The following is a 25,516-nucleotide window of genomic DNA, read 5'->3' as shown; positions in this document are numbered from 1 at the left end:
TGTGCCAATAGTCACTGGTATTTAGAACTGTTCATAATTCCCTCTACCTTGACTAAGGCCCCAGTTCCAGCTGAAAATAAACAGCCCCAAAGCATGATGCTGCCACCACCATGCTTCACTGTGGGTATGGTGTTCTTTTGGTGATGTGCAGTGTTGTTTTTGCACCAAACATATATTTTGAAATTATGGCCAAAAAGTTCAACCTTGGTTTCATCAGCAGGGGTGTGGAAATTTTTTAGAAAACTACTTCTCCAAGGGACTAAATCATGTTCCCAATCTACTTGTCCCTCATGACAATCTACTTGTCCTGATAAAAATAAAAATAATTTTAACACCTCCCTGTCTCCAGCACCACAACCGGGGATTAGCAGGGAGGGGAGAGACCTTGCAATGTGACGAGCATCAATTGGGTGCATTTCTGGCAAGGGGAGTGTCTGGCTCTCAACGCTCAGCAAATAAATGAGGCACGAGCCCCAATGGGGGAAAAAAAACAAACTTTCAGGTTACCCTCGCAGACACAAGCACTTGGGTGCTCAATAGAAGCTCATGCTGAGCAGCCAAATCAAGCTCTGGTGTAGTATTAAGATGTGTATCCCGTGAAGATCTGTATCTCCTGCATTAACTGCGTATGTGCCGGAGCCAGGGAAAACCAGTTGAACGCCAAGCTAAAGCCAAAGCGGTACCTGCATTTACTTAACTTCTTACAAGCTGGACTACAAAACAGGCATGGGGTGCTACAGCTGCTGTGAAATCCTGTATCCCTGGGGATTGGCACTTTTCATAATGATGATTTGTACCTGTTGCTGTCAGTGTGCTTGAGCTACTGAATCCTGACCATTAAAGTGCTTGTGTTATAGTTCAGCATGTAAGGCATTAAGTGACTTAGCTCAGTGCTTGACTTATTGTCCCTGATTCCAGCGCATGCGCAGTTGCTGCAGGGGATACAGAGCTTCAGGTTACAACAGATATACTTGTGCCACCTTATTTCCATATCATCAGAATTTTCTTTTGCCCCTTTGCCCTTTTATATGTAATTAGGGACAACTTCACAGCACCCTGAGCCCCCTGCTGAATGAAGGGGCAGTTATCTTCTATACTGCAGGATCTTCCTCCAGAAATCACCTTTTCCTAAAAGAGCTCCTCCACTGCTTTGTTTGTAATGTTGCTGGAATATTATTCCTGTCTCTGTTTTTCACTCATAGTACATGGACATATGTCACTGGCACGTGCAGGGGATGCCTTGATTCCCCTCCCTGGGTCCTCCAGATATCCCAGCTCCCACTAGAAGAATGCAGCAGCAGATACTCCACACTGACTTCCAGCTCTCACAGCTCCTCTCATGCTTTTCTGCAGTGTTCCCATTGAAGTCTATAGAACCAAAAACACAACGTTTTGCGTTTTAAAAAAAAGTCCCTGACCCTTTCAAAAAAACGCACCAAGTAAAAACACGGAGATGTGAACCTGTCCCATAGTAATTAATGTGAAATGGATTATACTGCTTTTCTGCAAAACCCAAAACGCAGTAGTAATGCTTAGGTGTGTACCTAGGGTAAAATATAGGCAAAAGTTGTTTAGTTTTGTACGGAGCAGAGAGTGATTAGAACCTCTGTCAGATTTTTATTGCCATCTGTGTCCCCATTAGGGTGATTTCCCTAATTGTCCTGTTTATCAATATCGCCAAGAGTGAAAGTAAATCCCAAACTTTGGGTTGTCACCAGAACAAGAATAGAGGGGAAACTGGGCCTGGTGATCACTAGGGATTTCATCTCTTTGGGGGGATTTCCTCCCACTTTCTGTTTTGGCTATGGGACAGGAAATTAAGGGAAATCTCCCCAATTGCAGTTCTGGAAGGTGCCCTAAGCTGTGGTTAGCAGAGAACACATCCCAGCCAGCTTGCTCTGTGTGGACAGATGGGATTGAGACCAGATCCATCCCTCCCTCAAGCTTTCATGGTCTCTCCTGATCTGTGCATGCTAGACTGTCAGTGATCCTGGGGGGGGACCACAGTTTTTGAAATACTCAGACCAGCTGGCAACAAGAACCATGCCATGTTCAAAGTCACTTAAATCCCCTTTCTTCCCCATTCTGAAGCTCAGTTTGAACTTCAGCAACTCATCTTCACCATGTCTAGATGCTTAAATGCATTGAGTTGCTGCCAAGTGATTGGCTGATTAGCAATTTTTGTTACCAAGCAATTAAACTGGTGTACCAAATAAATAAGCACACACAAGTTTTGCCTTTCGTTTCTATTTTAAACTGAATGGGGTGTTTTACGAGGTGAGGGTTACAAATACTTTAAATGTATGTTAGTCTTTTCAACCTCCTTTTTTTTTTTTTTCCTCTCTATTCCTGCTTTTATTGCCTTTGAGAGGGTAACCGCACAGGTTATCCTGCACTTAAATTGCTCAGCATGAATGTCCCCTTGTGGACAGAGTAACTTAGGTGAACATGTAATTTTAAATGCATTCTAAAGAGGTTTTGTCAGGTTTAAATGGTTTAAATTCAGCAATCCCCTGCAGAAGACCACATAGAGCACCCCTCCTTGATATCCTCCCATATGTATTTTTTCATTTAGGTGTATACATATCTTTCTTCAGAGCTTTTCTGTTAGTCTTTATGTTCATTGTCATCTCTAGCAGTGCTGGTTAGTCCCTACTGTCTTTATCTTTGTCTAGATCAGGGGTTTCCAAATTTTCTAAACGAAGGGCCTGTTCCCTGTCCTTCAGACTTTAGGGGGGCCAGACTGTGGCCATTAGGAGAAGAAAATTACCTGGCATCAGTGGGAGTAAACAATGCCTCATTATGGGTACTAACAGTAGATATAATGCCCCATCACTGGTATCAATGGGAGGAAAAGTTTCACATTGTTGGCTTCAGTGGGAGGAATAGTGCCCGATAATTGCTGTCAGTAGGAGAAATAGTGACCTATCATTGGTTTCAGTAGGAGGAATAATACTCCATTATTTGAAATAGTGCCCATCATTAGTGTCAGTGGGCAGAACAGTGCCTTATTACTGTCAGTAAGAGGAATAGTGCCCCATCATTGGTGTCAGTGGAAGGAATAGTGCCCCATTGTTGGTGTCAGTCCCGGAAACTATGCCCCACTGTTGCTGATGGTGGAGGGAATAGTGCCCCAGGGGCAAGGTAAATGCAAGCAAAGGGCCACATCTGGCCTCGGGGCCACAGTTTGGTGACCACTGGTCTAGATTTAGTGAATTATACAATCGGATTTCAAAACCTAGGGGTCTGTTTATAAAGCATTTGTTAGTTGAATGTCAGAAGCATTCATGCAACCTGGATGAAATTTCCTGGTATTTTTTGTAACTGTTTTTAAATTCACATATAGGCAGCTGCATTTACTGGCCAAGATGCAGTATATTTTGTATGGTATTTCAGAAAACTATACCACATTCTGGCCACTAGATGGAGCTAATGATACTGGAATAAATTTATTATAGAAATTATGGGGATATCTTGCACAAGTGCTTCTGACATTTGCTTAACAAACAGTTTGCTTGATTCTATCCCTCTTGAGGATCTGTGACATGATGGCTAGTACTACCCTTAAAAAAGCATTGGCACTGAGTTCTGTTTTTTCTTGTTGAAGTAATGTCTACTCATCTGTGGCAGAATGGCAGGCAGGAGCCTGGGGTCTTATTTGCACCTTTGATCTAGTAAGCATTAAAGGATAAGTCCACTTTTCATAACTTGTTACACCCATATTCAGGGTGTAAGATGTTATGAAAGTGTCAGCCCCTGCTCCCCCGCTTTGATAGCCAGCGTTGGATTTTCTCTCCCCACTACCTGTCAAAATTTTTAAAAACCGTGGCTATGTGGGGTTTTGCAGGCCGTGTCACTCATTCACAGTCCTCTGTGAATGAGAAATGTAAAGTCCCGACAGCCTTAGGGGCTGTCAGCTTGTAGTTCTCAATGGACTACCACAATGCTGTGGTAGTTCATTGATTCTTCCTGTCAGTATATCCGTTTACCTGTACATCCCCTACGGTCAAGCAGATATACTGACAGGTCTGTAGGGGACCTGCATGGCATCGGCAAACTGCTGATCGCTGGTGCGATGCTTTACAGGCTCCCAAAGCATAAATTAAAAATGCACATATTTTTTTTTTTTACCTGCAAAAATAATGTCCATTTTATTATTTTTTGTCAAAAGGTGAACTTATCCTTTTAAGTGCTGCTTTCTGGGATCCCTTTTACACCCAGACTTTGGTCTGGCGTAATTCCCCCTCTTCATCCCTACCTTGACAACTCTGTTGTTGATATGGAGCTCTTTCAATGATTGTTGTACATCCTATTGATAAATTCTGTGGAATGCTGTTCATATATATATATGTACGCATAACCTGCTATGTACCAGCAAACTGTGTCCTACCAGTTCAATACTACTAAAGATGAATAAAACTATTGTTTTAAAAAAAAAAATAGATCCCTTTTGTGCATCCACATTGTTTGGAGTAATGTATTTAGCGTTTCAAAAACAACTTAATTGTTGTGGGCCCCCCTCACATTTTGATTTCTGTGCAATTCTGTCTAAAGCTAGTAGATTGTATAATCTGACTGAAAAGTGTGGGATATCATGATATAAAGGTACTAGCCTTCCCTGCTTCTTCAGTTTCTTCCCCTTACTGTGTGTATTCTTAGTTTGGCATAGCTGTTTGTAATGTTTAAAATGGTTTTCGTTAGTGTTACTAAAGGCAAAACTTTTTGTTTTTTTTGACTAGAGTAAGGGAGAGATATAACTCTCTGTCAGGTTTTTTATTTTCTCTGTTCCATTGGGGAAATTTACCTTCACTTCCTGTTCCATAGCCAAAACAGGAAATAAGAGGAAGTCCCTCCAAAGTGAGGGAATCCTGGGGTGTCACCAGAATTAGTATCCCCATTGGAAGATTTACCCCCTCTATACCTGTTCTGATGTCAACCCAAAATGTGGGTTTTTTTTTTAACTTTCATTTTCAATTGAAATGGTAAACGGGACAAATAGTGAAGGTGAATTTCCCTAACAGGTGCACAGACAATAAAACCTGGCAGGTGTGTTCTAATCCACCTCCACTCTATTCAAAACAGGAAATAAAAGGATTACATTTTGTGATGCTTGAACCTCTTTCCGCCCATAGGCCTTATATATAAGTTGCAGCTACATCAATGATCCCGGTATTGTTCTTTTCAGGCAGTGATTCCCTATCTGGTAAAACTGATTCAAGCCCAAAGGCAACCATGCATGTAGGGGACCTACAGAGGCTCATATATATAAATGGGCCTCTGCTTAAATTAAAAAAAAAATATTTATGTTTGAGGCTTCTAAGTAATTTTTTAGCAAAAGTGCTGATTTGTACATGTATGTGAGAAATGTCAGAATTGGCCTGGGGGTCAAGTGGTCAATCTAAAATGGAAAAATTCTATCCTGTATTCATTTGGCTTGCTGTGCTCATGTTAGTAAGGATGTATTTGCACATAATCGAATATCAATCTAGTTTACCTGTTTTTTGTTTTGTTTTTTTTCCCCAACATTACATACGGTATAGCCAAATCTTTAGCAAAGTTAAAATTTTTTTTTTTTTTGGTTCTATTTCCTATATTTATAACCTTTTTTTAGGCCCATGATGAGGGTGATATGTCCTCCACAGCTGCAAGACTTGCTCAGGTAAGGCTGTATGAATTTCTAGTGCATGCTTGTTTATGCTTCTCATTATTACCTTACAAACCGCACTAGTTGGACTTCAACTTGCAATGGCATTATGCTTTAATTGACATGATGGCGTTGTTTGCCTGTCTTTTTTGGGTACTTAAAAAACCTAAGAAAAGGGCAAGAAAAACTTACTCCTAACCCTTTCGCTGCCAGGCCTTGCACTCCACTTTTAAACCCAGGTGGCCAAACCATTTTTGCAATTTTTTCATTGCTTTTCTTTTCTCTTACAGCTTTTCAAAGTTTGTAAAAGACCCTCCAAACCATATATTTTCTGAAAGTACATGACCAGTAGAATAAAAAGAAGGTGCTACTGATTTTTAAGACCCCACAATATTTGCGTAAATGTTTATCAAAACAATATTTTTGCTAAAAAGACATTAAAATCATTATTAGCAGATACAAACACAGCAAAATTTGCATTCTTCCTGCTATATTCCTACTAAATATAATAGGTTTAAGCTGTATTGAGTTAATAAATAACAAGTATTTGTAAATCTTCAATTGCACATTTTTGCGAAATGGTGAAAATTGAACGTATGCAAAAATTACTCTAGAAATCTGGAGCTTTTAATTTTTTTTTTTTACCATACAGCTTTGATCACTATTTTTACTAAACATCCTTATTTGCAAAAATAAACACAACGTAACTTACAAAATTCCTTGTACTCCCATGGAGGGCCGTGTTTACCTGCATGGGGATGCACAGGTGTTTAGCTAAGAGGGGTCTTAGGGATTCCCATTGCTACTAAGTATTACAAAGCAGCCCACGTAGCACCTCTTGTTATGTTACACTCCAGAATGTGCACTCTAATGGACACTACAGATTAACCTAGCTGCAGTCTCTTCACTGACCCTGTTTTTGTATACAGTGATTTGGGTTATTCTTACCAAATAAACGTAGCAGAATACATTTTGACTTGAATTTAAGAAGAAAAATTATTTGAAAAATTTTCTAACAAACTAAGAAAAAATGGGTTTTTGTTCCAAAACTTTTGATCTTTTTTTCGTTTATATAGCTAAAGAGAAAAAAACCCAGTAGTGATTGAATGCCACCAAAAGAAAGCTCCATCTGTCTCAAAAAATTATCAACGTATATTTGAGTACATTGCTTCATCACTGAACAGTTGTCTTTCAAAGTGCAACAGCACTTAAAACTTAAAGATGCTCTGGGCACTGAAGGGGTGAAAGTGTCCGGATGGTTAATTTAATTTCCTTTTTTTATTTTCACCTGATATTCCTGCAAATAACACACTTATTGTCCTAAGTTGGCTATGCTCACAGCTCTGTATCTTTAACCACTTCCACTATAGTCAAATGACGGCTGGGCGAACCTCTCGTCCCTCCAGGAGGGCGTCATATGATGTCCTACCTGGATCGAGCTTTGCGCGTGCCTGCAGGGCTACGCTGTGGCGAGATCTGTCACCGGCCCTGTACCTCGGACACGGACGATGACAGATCTGTGTACCAGACCTGTTTCCAGTACCATGTGACCTGCTGTGACCAATCACAGCAGGTCACATGACAGTTGTATACAATGGATGGCTTCCTTTCATTCCATCAATTGTATATGTGTGTCTAGCTGTGAATGGTCACAGTAATCACATGCACAGGCTGGGCCAGTCACAGCCCATCTGTGTCATGTGATTAGCCGTGGCCAATCACAGCTAATCACAACAAAAAAGGCTGAATGAATCGATTTCATACAGTTAAATGCTTGCTTATAGCAAATAAATTCTTTGCTATAAGCAATCAAATTGTGTAAAAAAAGAAAGAAAAAAATACTGATCACTTCCCAAAAGTAGTACAATGTTACTATGGTAACATTATCAATTTTTATTTTTTGGTTTTTTTTTCGTAATGTCACCAGTCAGTGTCCCTCATCACTGCCACACCAGTTATATGATGACACTGCAGTGGTGACAGTATGTAAAAAAAAAAACAAATTGTGAAAATAATTTTTTTAATTTCATTTTCTGAAAAATTATGGCAAAAAAATTACAACTTCAAAAAACTGACCATGCCTCTTATGGAATACGTCGGACTGTATGCTTTGCAAAAAGGGGTCATTTAGGGGATACCTGTACTGTTCTGACATTTTTGGATCTTAAGAAATTAGATTGGCCTGGTAAAAGTGCCCGGTATTGAAGTGGAGTCATGGTTTTCACTAGGCTGCTTTCCTGATTTGACTTCCAAACTTTTCTATCCTCCTCCTCCATTAAATCGAGGCATTTTTCACAGCAGGTAGTTGGGAAAACTAATAAGGTTGTTTGATACATCAGTTCAGTGGTTAGGAAATTGCAAGAACACTAGAATTGTCGCAAAAGTTATTGAAACGTTAAAAAAAAAAAAACTATGCAAGCACCACATCTAATCACTGGTAAAATGTAATATATTTTTTGTTTTTGGGCTTATATACCTTTTTACGGAAAGTTGCAGAAAAAAATGACAAAGCAATACTTTTAAAATACAGTATTGACTTTCTCAAAATACACCCTAACTTCTTTCTAATTAAGTAACAAAACAGCGTATGACTGTATACGGTATGAGTTTCAACCCCATGAGAGCCAGATTATGTAGTGTTCTAATCATTTCATGGTCCCCTGCTTTCAAAAGGTTGCATGTGTATACTACAACATCATGAATGTTCACATTTTGTTACACCTGCCAATTTTGTTGTAACGTTGTATGTTCAGACAAGCACAATTACCGACAAACCTTTGCAAAATGCCTAACTTAACATCATGGGTTTCCTGCACATTTTGATAGAAGCACGTTACTGCCCTCTACTGTTTGTGTCTGCATGGCTGTGTAGAACAATGTATGTTTGCTTCTATGATAACTGCATCTCATAGTGTACTTCTGAACTGAATAGATTTTCTCTTTTACTGTTTCATTTGATGTCTGTCGAACACAGGAAGTGAAAATAAAGCAAATGAGGCCAACAATAAACATATTACCCCTTCCACACCTTATTCAAAATATGAAACAGCTTGGCTGAGTTGAGCTTTGTACAGTTTCCTAAACCCATGGACAACATATAGTATATTGCAGTTTACCAGTTGTAGTGATTTGCATGTGTTTTTTTTCAGGTTAAATATATTTTTTACACATGCAGAAAACTACCTGTTTGTTATGATAGAATTCTAGTGTCTACAACTTTTGTGTACTGAATTGATATCTAGAACAAAATTACCAGCTTTTCCAGTTGTCTCCTGTGAGCTGCAGAACTCTACCTTCCTATGTGGTGGAGATGAGCAGAATGAATGTTTTTGTCCAAATCAGGGGATCTGACTAGAGGAATAACAAACTGCTTTTCCCAATGAGCTAACGTTGTCTTTTTTTAGGGCAGAAATTGTTACTGCCAGGATCATCTGTCACAAATATGGGGGGGTGGGGGGCCTGAAAAAAAAAACTAATGCAGGTACAGCGTCAAATGGACTGACTACATTATACAGAATGTGAATTTGGGTTTACATTTTCTGTTTCAGTTGTCTCAATGTTAATAGATCTTTTAATAATGTTCTTTCTTTTCTTATGCAATATGTTTTGGGTTTTAGATGGCTGGAATGCCACTTCCTACTTTGCCGGGTCCTCCTCCTCCTCCTCCCAACCTAGGAATGCCCTTCCCATTAGGCATGAATTCAGAAATAAATAAACCGATACAGAATGACTCACTCCCAAAGGTTTGAAATAATTGTCAGTTGGTAATTCTTTGTATAAAGACTGTTTTTGTTTTTATTTTCTAAGTAAATCCTAATCTTTTCTTTTAGGCAACACTCATTGATCAGGATTCTCCTGCCGCAAGATCCCTTCTTCTTCCTAGAGGTAGTAATAGATACATACAGTGGGGCAAAAAAGTATTTAGTCAGCCACCAATTGTGCAAGTTCTCCCACTTAAAAAGACGAGTGAGGCCTGTAATTAGCATCATAGGTGGACCTCAACTATGAGAGACAAAATGAGAAAAAAAAATCCAGACAATCACATTGGCTGATTTGGAAAGAATTTATTTGCAAATTATGGTGGAAAATAAGTATTTGCTCACCTACAAACAAGCAAGATTTCTGTCTCTCAGACCTGTACCTTCTTCTTTAAGAGGCTCATCTGTCCTGCACTCATTTCCTGTATAAATGGCACCTGTTTGAACTTGTTATCAGTATAAAAGACACCTGTCCACAACCTCAAACAGTCACACTCCAAACTCCACTATGGTGAAGACCAAAGAGCTGTCGAAGGACACCAGAAACAAAATTGTAGACCAGGCTGGGAAGACTGAATCTGCAATAGGCAAGCAGCTTGGTGTGAACAAATCAACTGTGGGAGCAATAATTAGAAAATGGAAGACATACAAGACCACTGTTAATCTCCCTCGATCTGGGGCTCCACGCAAGATCTCACCCCGTGGGGTCAAAATGATCACAAGAACGGTGAGCAAAAATCCCAGGACCACACGGGGGGACCTAGTGAATGACCTGCAGAGAGCTGGGACCAACGTAACAAAGGCTACCATCAGTAACACTATGCCGCCAGGGACTCCAATCCTGCAGTGCCAGACGTGTCCCCCTGCTTAAGCCAGTACATGTCCGGGCCCGTCTGAAATTTGCTAGAGAGCATTTGGATGATCCAGAAGAGGATTGGGAGAATGTCACATGGTCAGATGAAACCAAAATAGAACTGTTTGATAGAAACACAACTCGTTGTGTTTGGAGGAGAGAGAATGCTGAGTTGCATCCAAAGAACACCATACCTACTGTGAAGCATGGGGGTGGCAACAGCATGCTTTGGGGCTGTTTCTCCGCAAAGGGACCAGGACGACTGATCCATGTACAGGACGGAATAAATGGGTCCATGTATCGTGAGATTTTAAGTGCAAACCTCCTTCCATCAGCAAGGGCATTGAAGATGAAACGTGGCTGGCTCTTCCAACATGACAATGATCCCAAACATACCGCCCGGGCAATGAAGAAGTGGCTTCGTAAGAAGCATTTCAAGGTCCTGGAGTGGCCTAGCCAGTCTCCAGATCTCAACCCCATAGAAAACCTTTGGAGGGAGTTGAAAGTCCGTGTTGCCCAGCGACAGCCCCAAAACATCACTGCTCTAGAGGAGATCTGCATGGAGGAATGGGCCAACATACCAGCAACAGTGTGTGCCAACCTTGTGAAGACTTACAGGAAACGTTTGACCTCTGTCATTGCCAACAAAGGATATACAGTCAACTCCATAAATATTGGGACATCCACACAATTCTAACATTTTTGGCTCTATACACCACCACAATGGATTTGAAATGAAAGGAACAAGATGTGCTTTAACTGCAGACTGTCACCTTTAATTTGAGGGTATTTACATCCAAATCAGGTGAACGGTGTAGGAATTACAACAGTTTGCATATGTGCCTCCCACTTGTTAAGGGACCAAAAGTAATGGGACAGAATAATCATAAATCAAACTTTCACTTTTTAATACTTGGTTGCAAATCCTCTGCAGTCAATTACAGCCTGAAGTCTGGAACGCATAGACATCACCAGACGCTGGGTTTCATCCCTGGTGATGCTCTGTCAGGCCTCTACTGCAACTGTCTTCAGTTCCTGCTTGTTCTTGGGGCATTTTCCCTTCAGTTTTGTCTTCAGCAAGTGAAATGCATGCTCAATCGGATTCAGGTCAGGTGATTGACTTGGCCATTGCATAACATTCCACTTCTTTCCCTTAAAAAACTCTTTGGTTGCTTTTGCAGTATGCTTTGGGTCATTGTCCATCTGCACTGTGAAGTGGCGTCCAATGAGTTCTGAAGCATTTGGCTGAATATGAGCAGATAATATTGTCCGAAACACTTCAGAATTCATCCTGCTGCTTTTGTCAGCAGTCACATCATCAATAAATACAAGAGAACCAGTTCCATTGGCAGCCATACATGCCCACGCCATGACACTACCTCTGCCATGCTTCACTGATGAGGTGGTATGCTTAGGATCATGAGCAGGTCCTTTCCTTCTCCATACTCTTCTCTTCCCATCACTCTGGTACAAGTTGATCTTGGTCTCATCTGTCCATAGGATGTTGTTCCAGAACTGTGAAGGCTTTTTTAGATGTCGTTTGGCAAACTCTAATCTGGCCTTTTTTTGATGCTCACCAATGATTTACATCTTGTTGTTAACCCTCTGTATTCACTCTGGTGAAGTCTTCTCTTGATTGTTGACTTTGACACACATACACCTACCTCCTGGAGAGTGTTCTTGATCTGGCCAACTGTTGTGTAGGGTGTTTTCTTGACCAGGGAAAGAATTCTTCGGTCATCCACCACAGTTGTTTTCCGTGGTCTTCCGGGTCTTTTGGTGTTGCTGAGCTCACTGGTGCATTCCTTCTTTTTAAGAATGTTCCACAGTTGTTTTGGCCATGCCTAATGTTTTTGCTATCTCTGATGGGTTTGTTTTGTTTTTTCAGCCTAATGATGGCTTGCTTCACTGATAGTGACAGCTCTTTGGATCTCATCTTGAGAGTTGACAGCAACAGATTCCAAATGCAAATAGCACACTTGAAATGAACTCTGGACCTTTTATCTGCTCATTGTAATTGGGATAATGAGGGAATAACACACACCTGGTCATGGAACAGCTGGGAAGCCAATTGTCCTATTACTTTTGGTCCCTTAACAAGTGGGAGGCACATATGCAAACTGTTGTAATTCCTACACCGTTCACCTGATTTGGATGTAAATACCCTCAAATTAAAGCTGACAGTCTGCAGTTAAAGCACATCTTGTTTGTTTCATTTCAAATCCATTGTGGTGACGTATAGAGCCAAAAATGTTAGAATTGTGTCAATGTCCCAATATTTATGGACCTGACTGTATAACAAAGTATTGAGATAAACTTTTGATATTGACCAAATACTTATTTTCCACCATAATTTGCAAATAAATTCTTTCCAAATCAGCCAATGTGATTGTCTAGATTTTTTTTTCTCATTTTGTCTCTCATAGTTGAGGTCTACCTATGATGCCAATTACAGGTCTCTCTCATCTTTTTAAGTGGGAGAACTTGCACAATTGGTGGCTGACTAAATACTTTTTTGCCCCACTGTACATTAGGAGTTCTCATTTCTGTCCACAGAGGTCTGCATATAGCCCTGTTTTTGTTTTTAATTTGCAGGCAACCTTCCTATTGGAGCTGTCATTCCACCACTGATACCTTCGATGGCTCGACAGCGAGTCCTCAGTCAGACACCTGGAGATGAATCTAGAGAGGCAAGTTTTTCCTGATATGACCAATTGGCAGTGCAAAGTCTTGGATTTATGGCAAACTGAATATGGACTTGATTCCAGAGACTTTGAACTTGAGTCAATGACATCAGCTTAAAATTAGCTTATGTCACTTCTGAGATTGTTCAGAATTCATTGATGGCTGCGTCTGACCTGCTATTATTCCCCATTTGACCTGTTTCATGGGGATTTTGCTTTCCCCTAGATTTGTATGGGCATTCAAAGTCCGTCTGGTGTGAATAAGAGCCCATAAAAAATTTTACTTCCCAAAAGATTTTTAGAACCCTGTGTCTGTCTATTTATAGATTAGTTTGGTTCTTCAGAGTTTTTCATGAGTAATTTTAATTGATGTTGTTGCCCTATAGACAGAAGATTCTTCAGTAGGCCCAAAGATTCCTCAAGTCCTTGAAAAAATTCTACAGCTTAAAGAGATCAGGCAAGAGGAGATGAGTGTGACAGTTACCACAGGTAATGTGTTTTACTTTTACTGATAATTTTGAAGCATTTGACTATATTTGGAGCCAATATATAAATCATTACAAGAAACAGAGGTTTTCTTTCTTGTCCTTTGAGAGGCACAGGAAGTCATATACTTTCAGGTTATACTGACACCTACAGTAGGATTAAACACTAGCAGAGAGAAGAGTTGTCAGCGAACAACTTTTCTACCCAGCATTTTGGCATTCATTTCCTCCAGTGTTTTGTGTGTTTTTTGAGAAAGCAAGAGCCATTGTTCAGGAAAATGGATGCCTTCTCTGCTTGGTGTACTCGTTGGCTAGCCATGGATCACTTTTCTGTGTCTAGATCCTTGCTATGGCCTTAGGTATGACTCTGTGTCGGAGGACTCGCTCTGAGTAGACTTCTGGACATTGAGAGTCTAGCATTGAATGTGACATATGGGCACTTTATACTGTGTAAATTTAGAGGAAGCATCATCTCGCTACTGTTCTTGCTGTGGTTGTCCAGTTTTGATTACACTGCCACCTACAGTGACGTTTTCACCACTGGCTTCCTAAAACCCTCATTGACACCAGCTGTCTGGGTTTCTAAGTACTTGAGATCTTGCCTATCAATGGGCCCTGTTGCTTACTGTCACGTAGTGAAAAATGTCTTCGTAAAGACACACAGGACAATCCTGCTCACAGATGACCTCAGGCCAAACTCTGCTAGTGGTTCTGGAGTTGTTTACTCTGTATCTCCAGATGGAACTGATGTCTGTAATTTGCAACCTGGGCTTTCTATTCTTTTCTATTACTGCTTCAATTCTATCAGGGTTGATGGACTTCCTCCATGTTCACTATGGACTTCTTAACTTTTTGTGCACAGTTACTGGAACATTCTGCTAACAGAGAGGCTGTAAGTGTGCTCCAGTGTCATCCACTGCCGAGTCTGTTTCTGACACTACTGAGACCGTAAAAATAATTTGGGGCCTGCAATCTCTGTTCTCTGATCTGATTTCCAAGAGTCTGTTTCAGGAGAGGATGTTTTTGAGTCAATTCAGTTTCCTGTTGACTTGGATACACGGGGTTGTTTCAAACCTTGTTGATGCGGTGTATATCGGCTTGCATCTACAGAATCTGCTTGCTTTTCCAGACCTTGGGTCTTTTATAGTCCCTACAGTTGTAAATGTCTTTCCAATTCACATTTTAAAGCTTCCTCTATGCAAACTGGTAACACCGTGAAGGGCCCTTTGCCCCACTTGGGAGTGTGCCAGAACATTTTTCCTTTTGAGAAGGTATTTACAGATTGGTGGTCTGGATGCACCAGTGATCTTGCCCTTCAAGGTTTCACTGACATGAAGTTGAATTCCCTTCTTAGATCTCAGTTGCACTTAACTGGGTTTTGCCCTCTACCCTGTGTTGGCAGGAATTTTGAATTGTCATACCATGTAGGTAAAATCACTTAGAGAGGATCCCTCAACCACTGGGTTAAGCCCTCGTATTATAGAGAAATGTCTGGAGTCTTGTGCTTTAGTTGCTACTGCTTGTTAAAGGCCTCTAAACCTGTCTTAATCATGCCTGTACAAATACACAGGGCACTCAGGCTGCTTATTTGGGATTCTGAGATGTCCAAGGAACAGCTCAATTGTTTCCACTTCAAGGAATGTTACCTCTTTGGACCTGCTCTTGACACTATCATTAGCAAAGTTACCAGTGCTCAAGCGCAGGAAATCTGGGGAAGAATTTGAGAAAGCCCACCCTTCTCTGTCAGCTTAAGACCGTTAGTACACATAGACCAATTGTGGCCTCACAAGTGTCTAGTGTTGGTAACTATTTGAGGATTTGAGCTTAACAGCCTTGCCTGTTGGTGACTGATAAAAGTCCACATCCTATGGAGCAGTGGACCTTTCCGTTAAATGATATTAAACCCAATACAAATATGTCGTGTATTGCAGCTTATCAATCCTATGTAGTGGCTACATTAGGTTTCTTTCTTGGGCTTTTTTCCCCCCTCTGTTTTCACCTCCTGTATTATACAGACACCACTCCGGATGAATGAGTGCAGGTGGAAGATTTGGACAGCAGCATTGTTAGTCTGGGGGAAGGGGAGTGTTAGATGTACAAGTGGATTTAAATACAGTAACAAATTGCAGGTTAACTCCAGCTAATATTTTATAATCAGTTACAGCAGACCGTTTTTTTTTCTTCCATTTTAGGGTAATGTTTTTACATAAATAAATAAAAGCTACTCATTTTAAGCACCCCTGCCAGTGGTATAAGGTCTTTCACATTCCTGTACCTGCAAGAGAGCTTATCTGTTGGAAAGCAACAGAGTTACTGGCTGGATCACCAGAAGAAATAAAAGAGAGCCTAAAATAGAAAGCTAACACAGCCATCACATCTAAGAATTGGTATATGCAATATAATGCTTGCTTTTGTGTTTAATACTGCTTTAACTTTCAGGGAAATGCCCCCTTCTTCATATTTAGGGGTTTGTAGGGTGTTGAGGGATTACCTTGCAAACATTGTCCTCATTCTTTGACTCCCTGTCTTCTGATGCCTTTTCATCAGTATTTAGGTGCCAGGTTCTCTGGCGTTGCATTTAGATGGTCCCCGGTGTAAACCATCAGTTGCTTAAGGTTATTGGGTTGGTCTCTTACTATCACCCTGGGAGGGCTCATTTTTATACTGGTGTCCTCATACCTAGGAATTAAGTCTGTTTCCCAGAGCAGTAGGTAGTAGTTTTCTTCTGGGGATCTCACTGTGAGTAGTTCTCTGGATGTGAACAAATACAATACAAACATTTCTTAGCACATTTATAAGCTAGCCAGCCAGCAATAACAAAAAAAAGGTAATTACACGACTCGCACACAAATGGTATGGTTGCTCAGCATTGCAAATCTATGTGGAAGTCACACTGCTCCTCTGTGTAGTGGGGTCCCAACTCTAATCCATGATTCTGTAAGAGTCCCTCTATTTTAAAGCATATACAGAAATAGATAAATTGGGGACAAGTGTGCCTGGAGGTAATCTATTCCTCCATAATTAGTAGGGACACAGCAGATGCCCAGCACAAAACAATAGCAGCTTAAGACCTCCATGCCAAATCCAGCAAGTCAAACAAAATGGCAATTGCTACAATCAATTTGCAACTAACTTTTTAACGTACAGTGCACATGGAAGTTTACACAGAACTTTAACAATATAAACGTTTCCGGACACACTTACCATCCAGCAAATTACATTGTTTAGCACTTTGTGTTAATTTAGAGGTTTTAGTTGCACAACATTTGTAAATATATGTGGTAATCTCCATTTAAGACTTGACTTCTACTCCGTTGGACATCACTTTGGTGTTGTAGGACTGTTATTCATAACCACACGGTCTCCCTTACACACTGCATTGCATTCTGGCTCTTTTCAACCTGTAGTCTCTATTCCAGAGAGGAGTTTGCCCCATCTCCTGCTTGGGAGGAAGAAAACACCACTGTAGTGCCTGGTGTTTCCCTGGATTGACAGCTCACGCTGGAGGATACCACAGGTACTTCATGTTAGGGATGGTGTACACCCAAAAGACCTTTGTGGGACCTCCTCTTACTGTTGCTGTTCATTAACCTCTTGAAGCATTTCAAGATCCCTTCCACAGTCATATGTTCCTAAACAAGTGAAGGTTCTTGGCTCTATGACTATGGCTCCTGCCCCTTGTTCCACTGACACTTCACTGAATTAGACAGGATGCTTAGTTTCATGTTCTGAATCTGGTTTCTGGATTCCACAGGGGTTCTTGGTCAGGCCCCAGCAACCCGGTCAGGTGTCTTAGTGGATGGGTTTGGCTATCCTCCTGCCTTGTAGTGTTTTGTACACTGGTCTCGAGTGGTAGTTTTACCCTTTTAATGGTACCTCTTTGCACCATACTTTCTCTTATTCGGTCTAGCTAACTTTGAGATTTGTATCTTTTGGGTTAGCTCAAATTTTTCCTTGGGTCCTTTGATTATCCCCTTGGGATATTATACTGGAGCTTCTTTCTGCCTTGTAAATTTCCTAGTGAGATTGGATGACTGGTCAGGTATCCATATTCTTACTGAGAGCCTTCCGTGCCTGGTTTCAGGGGTTGGAAGTATAAAGGTTGTGTATATGTTCACCCATAAACCTGTTGATCTTTCTTGTGGACCTGTTTTTTCCTTCTAGGGATTCTCCTTTGACCCTGAGAAAAATTTGCAGTGTTTTGATTGTTAACCATAACTTTTTGTTTCTCTCTCTATTGAGTACTTGTGTTGCTTCAGTTGTTGATGACCGTTTTTTAGCTCACAAATGTTGCTAATGCAGGCTCAGTGTCCCATCAAGTGTAGTCTTTCCCTTTGGCTGAGGCTCTTCTGTTCTGGTCTGAGCATTAGGTTGATTCTTTGTGACCTTGCTTCACCTGTCGTCCCTGTTTCAAAATTCCTGTATCTCCATAAAGGGACACGAGTTCGGCATTCACCTTTGCACATTGTGTAACAAGTGTAGTTAGGGGTATGCCCACCAGGATCTGCCAAGTTTGGTCCCCTAAAAAACCTACAGCATGGATAAGGTCAGACAGGTTCTTCAGTAACTTTGACCTTTGTCCTGTTTTACATGTAGGGCGAGTTTTCAATTAGGACAGTGGTCTCCAAACTGTGACCCAGGGGCCAGATGTGGCCCTTTGCTTGTCTTTATCAGGCCCTTGGGGCACTATTCTTCCTACTGATGCAAGGCAATATTCCTTCTACTTACACCAACAATGGGGCATAATTCCTACCACTGATCCTAACAATTGGGCACTATATTTCCCACTGATACCAATGATAGGGCACTATACTTCCCATTGACACCAATGATAGACTATTCCTTCCCCTGATACCAACAATGAGGCACTACTCCTCCCACTGACACCAATAATGGGGCACTATTTCTTCCCATAATACCAACAATGGGACACTTTCTTCCACTTAGACCAATGTTGGGACATTGTTTACTCCCATTGATGCCAGGACATTCTCTACTCATGCTGGCTATGTTCTGGCCCCCTCAAAGTCTCAGAAGCAGTAAATTGACCCTATATTCAGAATGTTTTGAGACCACTGAGTTAGGATGTTATTCCCCTCTGTAAATACACTATTTTGCCAAAGTATTGGGACACCCCTCCAAATCATTGGATTCACGTGTTTCATTCACCTCCATGGCTACAAGTGTATAAAATCAAGCATCTAGGCGTGCAGAGACTGCTTTTACAAGCATTTGTGAAAGAATGGATCGCTCTCAAGAGCTCAGTGAATTCAAGCGTGGTACAGTGATTAGTTTCACCTGTGCAATAAGTCCATCTGTGATATTTCCTTGCTACTAAATATTCCACGGTTAGCTGTTAGTGGTATTATAATAACGTGGGAGCAACAGCAACTCGGCCACGAAGTGGTGGGCCATGTAAAGACAAAGCGGGGTCAGCGCATGCTGAAGCACACGGTGCGCAGAAGTTGCCAACTGCTTGCAGGGTCAATAGCTAAAGACCTCCAAACTTCATGTGACCTGCATCCAAGCTTTACATCACCAAGTGCAATGCAAAGCGTCAGATGCAGTGGTGTAAAGCACGCTGCCACTGGACTCTAGGGCTGGGCTCAAGACATCCCAGGTCGCACTGGTGACTAGAAATTGTGCCCTGGCGCCAGGGTTCACCCACACTGCCTCCCATAGGCTTCTATGGGAGGTCGCGCCTCCCATAGGCTTCTTTGGGAAAACTCCTGTCAGTAGCAATCCTATGTGAACACTTATCTCTGCATGCCCCTCTTCTCTATCACTTGCAAGTCTGGAACGCACCGCCACAGACTCGAACAGGGCCCTTTTCATAATGGCACTCAAACACAATGTGTGTGGATCGTATCTGTGTGAAACACCTCAATAGGGACACAAAATATCTAGCCTGTCAGGTGAATCTTTAAAATTTTTAAAACGAATCCAGAATCGCATATGTGTGAACCAAGCAGGTTCCATTCACACCTGGGTGTTTTGGGACCGTGACAGAATTGCTGTGATCATAAAACACAGGTTCAGGTGCCATTATTTTCGGTAGCACCTAAAACATGGTGTGGCTTTGCTGTGATTGTCGCGTGGCAAATTGCATTGCGTGAAGTCCCGGGCACTGAACCGATGCTACCCTAAAAAAGGAAAAACTGGCTTAACTTTTTTAGCTGGCTCCTAGACTGAAAAAAAACTTGTCAAGCCCTGCTCTAGAGCAATAGAGATGTGTTCTCTGAAGTGACAAATCACGCTTCTCTGTCTGGCAATCAGATGGACGTGTCTGGGTTTGTCATTTGCCAGAAGAACGGTACTTGCCTGACTTCATTGTGCCAAGTGTAAGTTTGGTGGAGGGGGGAATATGGTGTGGGGTTGTGTTTCAGGGGTTGGGCTTGGCCCCTTAGTTCCAGTGAAGGAACTCTTAAGGCATCAGCATACCAAGACATTTTGGACAATTTCATGCTTTCAGCTTTGTGGGAACAGTTTGGGGATGGCCCCATGGTTTCAACATGACTGCACACCAGTGCACAAAGCAAGATCCATAAAGATAGGGATGAGCGAGTTTGGGGTGAAGGAACTTGACTGGCCTGCACAAATTCCTGACCTCAACCCAATAGAACACCTTTGGGGTGAATTAGAACAGAGACTGCAAGCCAGGCCTTGTCCAAGATCAGTGTCTAACCTCACAAATGCGCTTCTGGAAGAATGGTCAAACATTCCCATAGACACGCTCCTAAACCTTGTGGACAGTTTTCCCAGAAGATCTGAAGCTATTATAGCGTCAAAGGGTGGGTTAACTCCATATTGAACCTTACAAACTAAAACTGGGATGCCATTGCAGTTCATGTGCATGTAAAGGCAGGCTTCCAATACTTATGGCAATATAGCGTAATTCTACTGCACTAGCCTAAGGTAATGTTTGCTCAAATTTTTGAATTTGGCGTTGGAATTCGTGCTGTTAGTACTGCTTGCTCTTGCTACTGCTGCTTGCTTAACTGAGGCACACTGGGTGGAGGATAGTTAATTCTGAACTGGCCTACAGATTTTATTTGCCAGTGTCTAGTCCTCCTGTAACACTACTGTATATGGTTTCCCTCAATGTATGTGTCCCTCAATGGACTCGGAGAAAATAATTTTACGGTGAGTTCAAAAACCTGTTTTTAATATACCTAAGGACTACACTGTTGTCATATTGGGTGAAACATGTCTGTTACTCTATGCAGCATGGTAGTCTTTTCTCTTGATATTTTCAAAGAGAGCATCATCTGCAAGTGTTTTTCATCTATTAATGTATTTGTTATAGAAGAGGAAGATTATGATGATGCCAGACATATTTACACTGCATCAGAAACTGAAGAAGAGAGCACTGGACAAAAGAAGGAGGTATGAAAATGAAACTGAATGGGATGATTACAGAATCGCAGTGATTTAAGCTGATCAAGGTGCAGCCAAAATGTCTAAATGTTTACTTTATTTTATTCATGGTGAGGTAAACCTAAATCTGCAGCTAAATAAAAATCTATAATTTGCCTTAAAGTAAAACAAAGTCCATGGATTTGAAGTGTAACTAAAGTATTTTTTTTCTTAAATTTTGGATATAGTAAGGGAGGGATATAACCCCTTTTGCCATCTGTGTCCCACTGTGGAGATTTCCTTTCACGTCCTGTCCTATAGCCAAAACAGGAAGTGAAAGGAAATTTTTCCAAAGTGAAGGAATTCCAGGGTCACAAGAACAAGTGGCCTCATTGGAAGATTTCCCCTCTATTCCTGTTCTGGTGACCACCCAACATGTGAACATTTAGTTTGGGATGTTGACTTTTGTATCCCCCAACACCCGGGACATGTAGTTCTGGGCAACAGGCAGGTAGTTTTTTTTTATCCTTTAGCCCTGCTGCGGGGAAGCAGCAGGGCTCACCTGTCAGGTGAAAGCATTCTGTCGTTCTGCACGCTGTCCTGCTGCTCCCTCTCAGCTGCTGAGCCACTTCACATCAGTCTCGGCACTTGAGGATGTTAGGCGTGAGCTGAGCAGAGAATCTAGTACCGCTCCGCCAGGGAAGGCAGTGGGTAGCAACAGCAGCCGGCTGGCTGGGACTAATTGAGTACCAGGGCTACATGCAGGGTGGAATGGTGTACATGCTTCCTGAAAAAGAAGAAAAAGTACATCCACTGTGCTCACCTCCTGGACCCCTCTGTTGACCTGATGGGACCCAGGAAAATGTAATTACAGCCCAGTAAACAAGTAGCTGTGGGGGTGAAGTTTAACAAGCATTATTTTTTTTATTCACTAAAGAACTGTAATGCTGTCTGGGCTCCCCTGCAGAGTTGATGGGGCCGCGCCTGGTACAACAGGTCAGGTGGTAGTGCCTTATCAGTGGCCCTGCACCCAGGTCATGTGCCTGCCCCTTTTCGTTTCGGCTATGAATGACTGGCGGGCGGAGTAAATTACTTTGGCTGGCCGTATCTGGCCCGCGGGCTGTAGTTTGAGGACCCCTGCTCCAGGGTCTCTGCTTTCATAAAATATATAATGTTTGGGGATTTTGTGTAATCTTCAAGCCTAAAAATTTTTTTTTTAAACGTGTGCAAAAAATGCAAAAATGGCTCAGGCAGCAAAAGGGATAAAGGATAGCCCCAACACCCCCCTTTCCTGAGGAGCACCCAATCGGTGCTAATTACACTGCAAGGTCTCTCCCCTCCCTGCTAGTCCCTGGGTGCGGTGCTGGAGACAGGCAGGGAGGGGGGGGGAGGAGATATACAGCGCAATGTTAAAAAAATTAAATGTTTAAGTCTCTATAAAGCCCCAGACATTCCTAAAAGCACCTCAGATTTAAATACGGTTTTGGTTAATTTTTTTTATTTGTTTTATATCTGGACAAGTAGATTGGGACCCAGATTTAGTTCCTGGACAAGTAGTTTTTTCAAACATTTCCACACCCCTTTTACCTTTTTTTGCACAAACAAAAATTTTTGCTTTTAGTTACGCTTTAATGGTTTCCCAAACTTGTATATTCAATCGATGCATTAAATGATTCTCACAATTGCTTGTTTTCTCAAAATGTCAAGCAATCGATGACATAACTGATATGACTTTGTGTCATAACTGATCATATGTTTTGGCAACTGCAGCTCAGCGGCTAGGATGATAGCTCCCTTGGCTTCAAAGAATAGTTGGGTTTAGTTCTACTTTAAATTGTCATAATGAAGGGTGTAGGATAGATGAGGATATGTTTGTGGTTTTGTTTTTTTTGCTAGAAAAATGTCTGCAAAGGTTCTAATTTATCACAGTCATTGTATAGCTAGTAGGAGTTAGTTGTGTTTTTCTGGACTTGTTCTCTAATGTTGAAGACATTTGGTACATTTTCCAGCTAGTAGCTACGGAGCTCAAGGTAAGCTAGTAAGCAGGTAAATGTGTGACTACAAAACCAAAACACAATGAACCTTGTGATAAAATGATAAACGCTGAAATGGAATGTGAGGTATTTATAAACCTGTTTACCCTACAGAAAAAAAGTCGTAGACGAAGAAATCGTAAGAAACGAATACGTAGACGGACAACTGCAGTGACTACTGTTATCGTAGATGAGCTGAATGAGGCAGCAGAAGCTGACACAGCAGGAGGAAAAGTTGAAATAGAGTACATTACAGAAGAGCCAGATATTTATGATCCTAATTTCATTTTCTTCAAGAGGATCTTCCAGGCATTTAAGGTACCCCATATGATGTTTTGCAAGTGTTTTTTGTTTTGTTAACAGAAGACCTCTCCACCTTGTGGAATATAAAATTACCAATTTGTTTATAGGAGGCTTTGCTTTTAACCACTTTCCAACCGCCCTATAGCAGATATACTGATACAGGGCAGCAGGGGTGCGCAAAATCACATATATATACGGGATTTTATGTTTCCGGGTAGGAGACGTGCGCCCTACCTGTGCCACTATTCACTGATGTCAATAACCGGGTATGATCACTGTATTAGTGTCACTGGGGGTGTCAGTGGAAGTTGATCAGTTCCCACCCAGTATCAGCCTGCCGCAGTCCTGCTATAAGTTGCTGATCGCCGCCATTACTAGTATTAAAAAAAAGTTTCCAGTATATATACTGCCATTTGTAGGCGCTATAACATTCACATAAACCAACTTATAATGTTCACAAACTAATTTACACGTATTAAGATTTTTTTTTCTAGCAAAGACATGTAGCAGAATACCTTGTGGCCTAAATTTAAGAAGAAATTTGATTTTTTTTTTAATTGGATATGTTTTATAGCAAAAAGTAATACATTTTTTTTTTTTTTTCAAAATTGTCGATCTTTTTATGTTTATAGCACAATAAATAAAAACCGCAGAGTTGATCAAATATCACCAAAAGCAAGCTGTATTTGTGGGAAAAAAGGACATACATTTAATTTATGTACACCGTTGCAATTGTCAATTAAAGTAACACAGCATCATATCACAAAAAATGGCCTGGTTAGGAAGGGGGCTAAAGCCTTTGGAGGGCAAGTGGTTAAGAAGCAGGCGGCTGCCGTGTCCCCGTGTTGATGAGGATAAGTCTCCTTCCCTGGCCGGTGGATTTGGGGGGTCTTCGGGTGGAGGGCTTATTCGAATCTGGTAGCCCCCAGATTGCCCACTCCCCAAATGAATGAATATGGGGTACACTGTATCCCTATTCAATCACCAAAAATGTATTAAAAGTGAGTAAAAACACAGTTTTTGTCAAGTTTCGTTTTTTTTTTTTTTTCAAATGGCAGTTATTTTGCAGACAGCAGATGAATCACGGTTGTTAGGGTTGATATCTCTGAATTAGTGGAGCCCATTGATTCACTAAATACCTTTTGAGTGAAAGATCAAATTCTATAAAGCTACAATACTACTGTTTTATGTTACTCAAATTCTCATCTTGTGCCTTCAGTACCCTATGTTGAGTAACTATGGAGCACTGTGCTGTTGCATGTGACTTTGTACATGTTTAAATTGCAGCTGACAGATGATGTTAAGCGGGAAAAAGAAAAAGAGCCAGAAAAAGTGGAGAAGGTGGAGCCAGCTGCACCTAGAAAAAGGTTTGAAGAGGAACTAATGGACAGTGACAGCGACAGTGATGATGAGGTTGGGAATCGGTGTATATTTTTATATAATACTTTTTTGTTAATAACGGTCTTCTCTTTGTTTTCCTTCTTCGGCTCTAAGGCCTTGTTCACACCATGATGCAGAGAGGTCCGTTTTTCTACGCATGTTCTGCAAGGGCACAAAAACAATTGTTTTCTATGTGCCCTATTTGCACCACAACACTAGAATCACATGCAGATTTCTTTGCACAGCAATCTGCACCTTGTATAAAATTCACTGAAACGCACATGAAAACTGATTGTAAACTTGTGTGTCTGCAAGTGAAATCTGTGTGATTTGTATGGTGTGAAGAAGGCCTTAATCTATATAGGTTGCATCGCATGTTCATATCTCACTGATCCATTTACTTTCTCATACAGTTGTTAGTGTTTTCTTCTAATATATTTTCCAGGACAAAAAGCTAGATGCCCCTAAGCTGTCTAAGAAGAAATTAAGGAGAATGAATAGGTTCACTGTGGCAGAACTGAAGCAGGTAATTAGCTCTGGTGGGCATGAAATCATAAATATAGGTGTTATGATCATATGTGTGGTTAAAAAAAAAAAAGGAAAAGAAAAGTGCATACATATCTGATTGTAAACCACCACCTAGACGACTATGAAGAGAATTTTAAAGATTCAGTGAATGAAGGTTTAGGGACTTTTTTAAAATCCATTGTTTGCTCTGGAAGGTCCACCCCTGCAGCTGGCTATTGCCATTCTAACAGTTGCCCCAGACTATGGAGATCTGGACTGGAGGACTTGGTAGTGAACTATCTCCTAATATAGGTAATCTTATTCCATTCTGCAAGACTACAGCTCTTGTCCTTGGCCTTACTATTCTGTGTAGATGCCATGGAGAATGCTCTTTGTCAAATCTACAGAATGTCTTTACTTTCTGCATATGCGCAGAAACTTGTGGCTTGTTCAGCTGACCCTGTTTGGGAAAGGTGCCTTTTGCGAATGCTTTGAAGGTGAGCTCCTCTGGGG

The 25,516-nt window shown here is 41.2% G+C and overlaps 1 protein-coding gene across 2 annotated transcripts in view; it reads left to right on the top strand.

Moving 5' to 3' along the window:
• Window positions 1-25,516, top strand: part of SF3B2 (splicing factor 3b subunit 2) — a 57,896-nt gene that overhangs the window by 8,676 nt on the left and 23,704 nt on the right. The window contains exons 3-11 of one of the 2 annotated variants that reach the window (XM_089658768.1): window positions 5,612-5,659; window positions 9,262-9,387; window positions 9,475-9,529; window positions 12,851-12,945; window positions 13,326-13,428; window positions 20,731-20,810; window positions 22,928-23,131; window positions 24,404-24,529; window positions 24,942-25,022. In XM_089658768.1, coding sequence (XP_089514894.1) covers window positions 5,612-5,659; window positions 9,262-9,387; window positions 9,475-9,529; window positions 12,851-12,945; window positions 13,326-13,428; window positions 20,731-20,810; window positions 22,928-23,131; window positions 24,404-24,529; window positions 24,942-25,022 — 918 coding nt within the window. The remainder of the gene's footprint in view (window positions 1-5,611; window positions 5,660-9,261; window positions 9,388-9,474; window positions 9,530-12,850; window positions 12,946-13,325; window positions 13,429-20,730; window positions 20,811-22,927; window positions 23,132-24,403; window positions 24,530-24,941; window positions 25,023-25,516) is intronic. The other variant, XM_089658769.1, reaches the window with a different exon arrangement.

Source organism: Staurois parvus, unplaced genomic scaffold (assembly GCF_062004578.1).
Source record: "Staurois parvus isolate SC_StPar_1 unplaced genomic scaffold, SC_StPar_1.0 ptg001091l, whole genome shotgun sequence".
NCBI classification, from domain to species: Eukaryota; Metazoa; Chordata; class Amphibia; order Anura; family Ranidae; genus Staurois; species Staurois parvus.
Note: the sequence above shows the minus strand (reverse complement) of the source record. Positions and strands in the feature narration are given on the sequence as shown.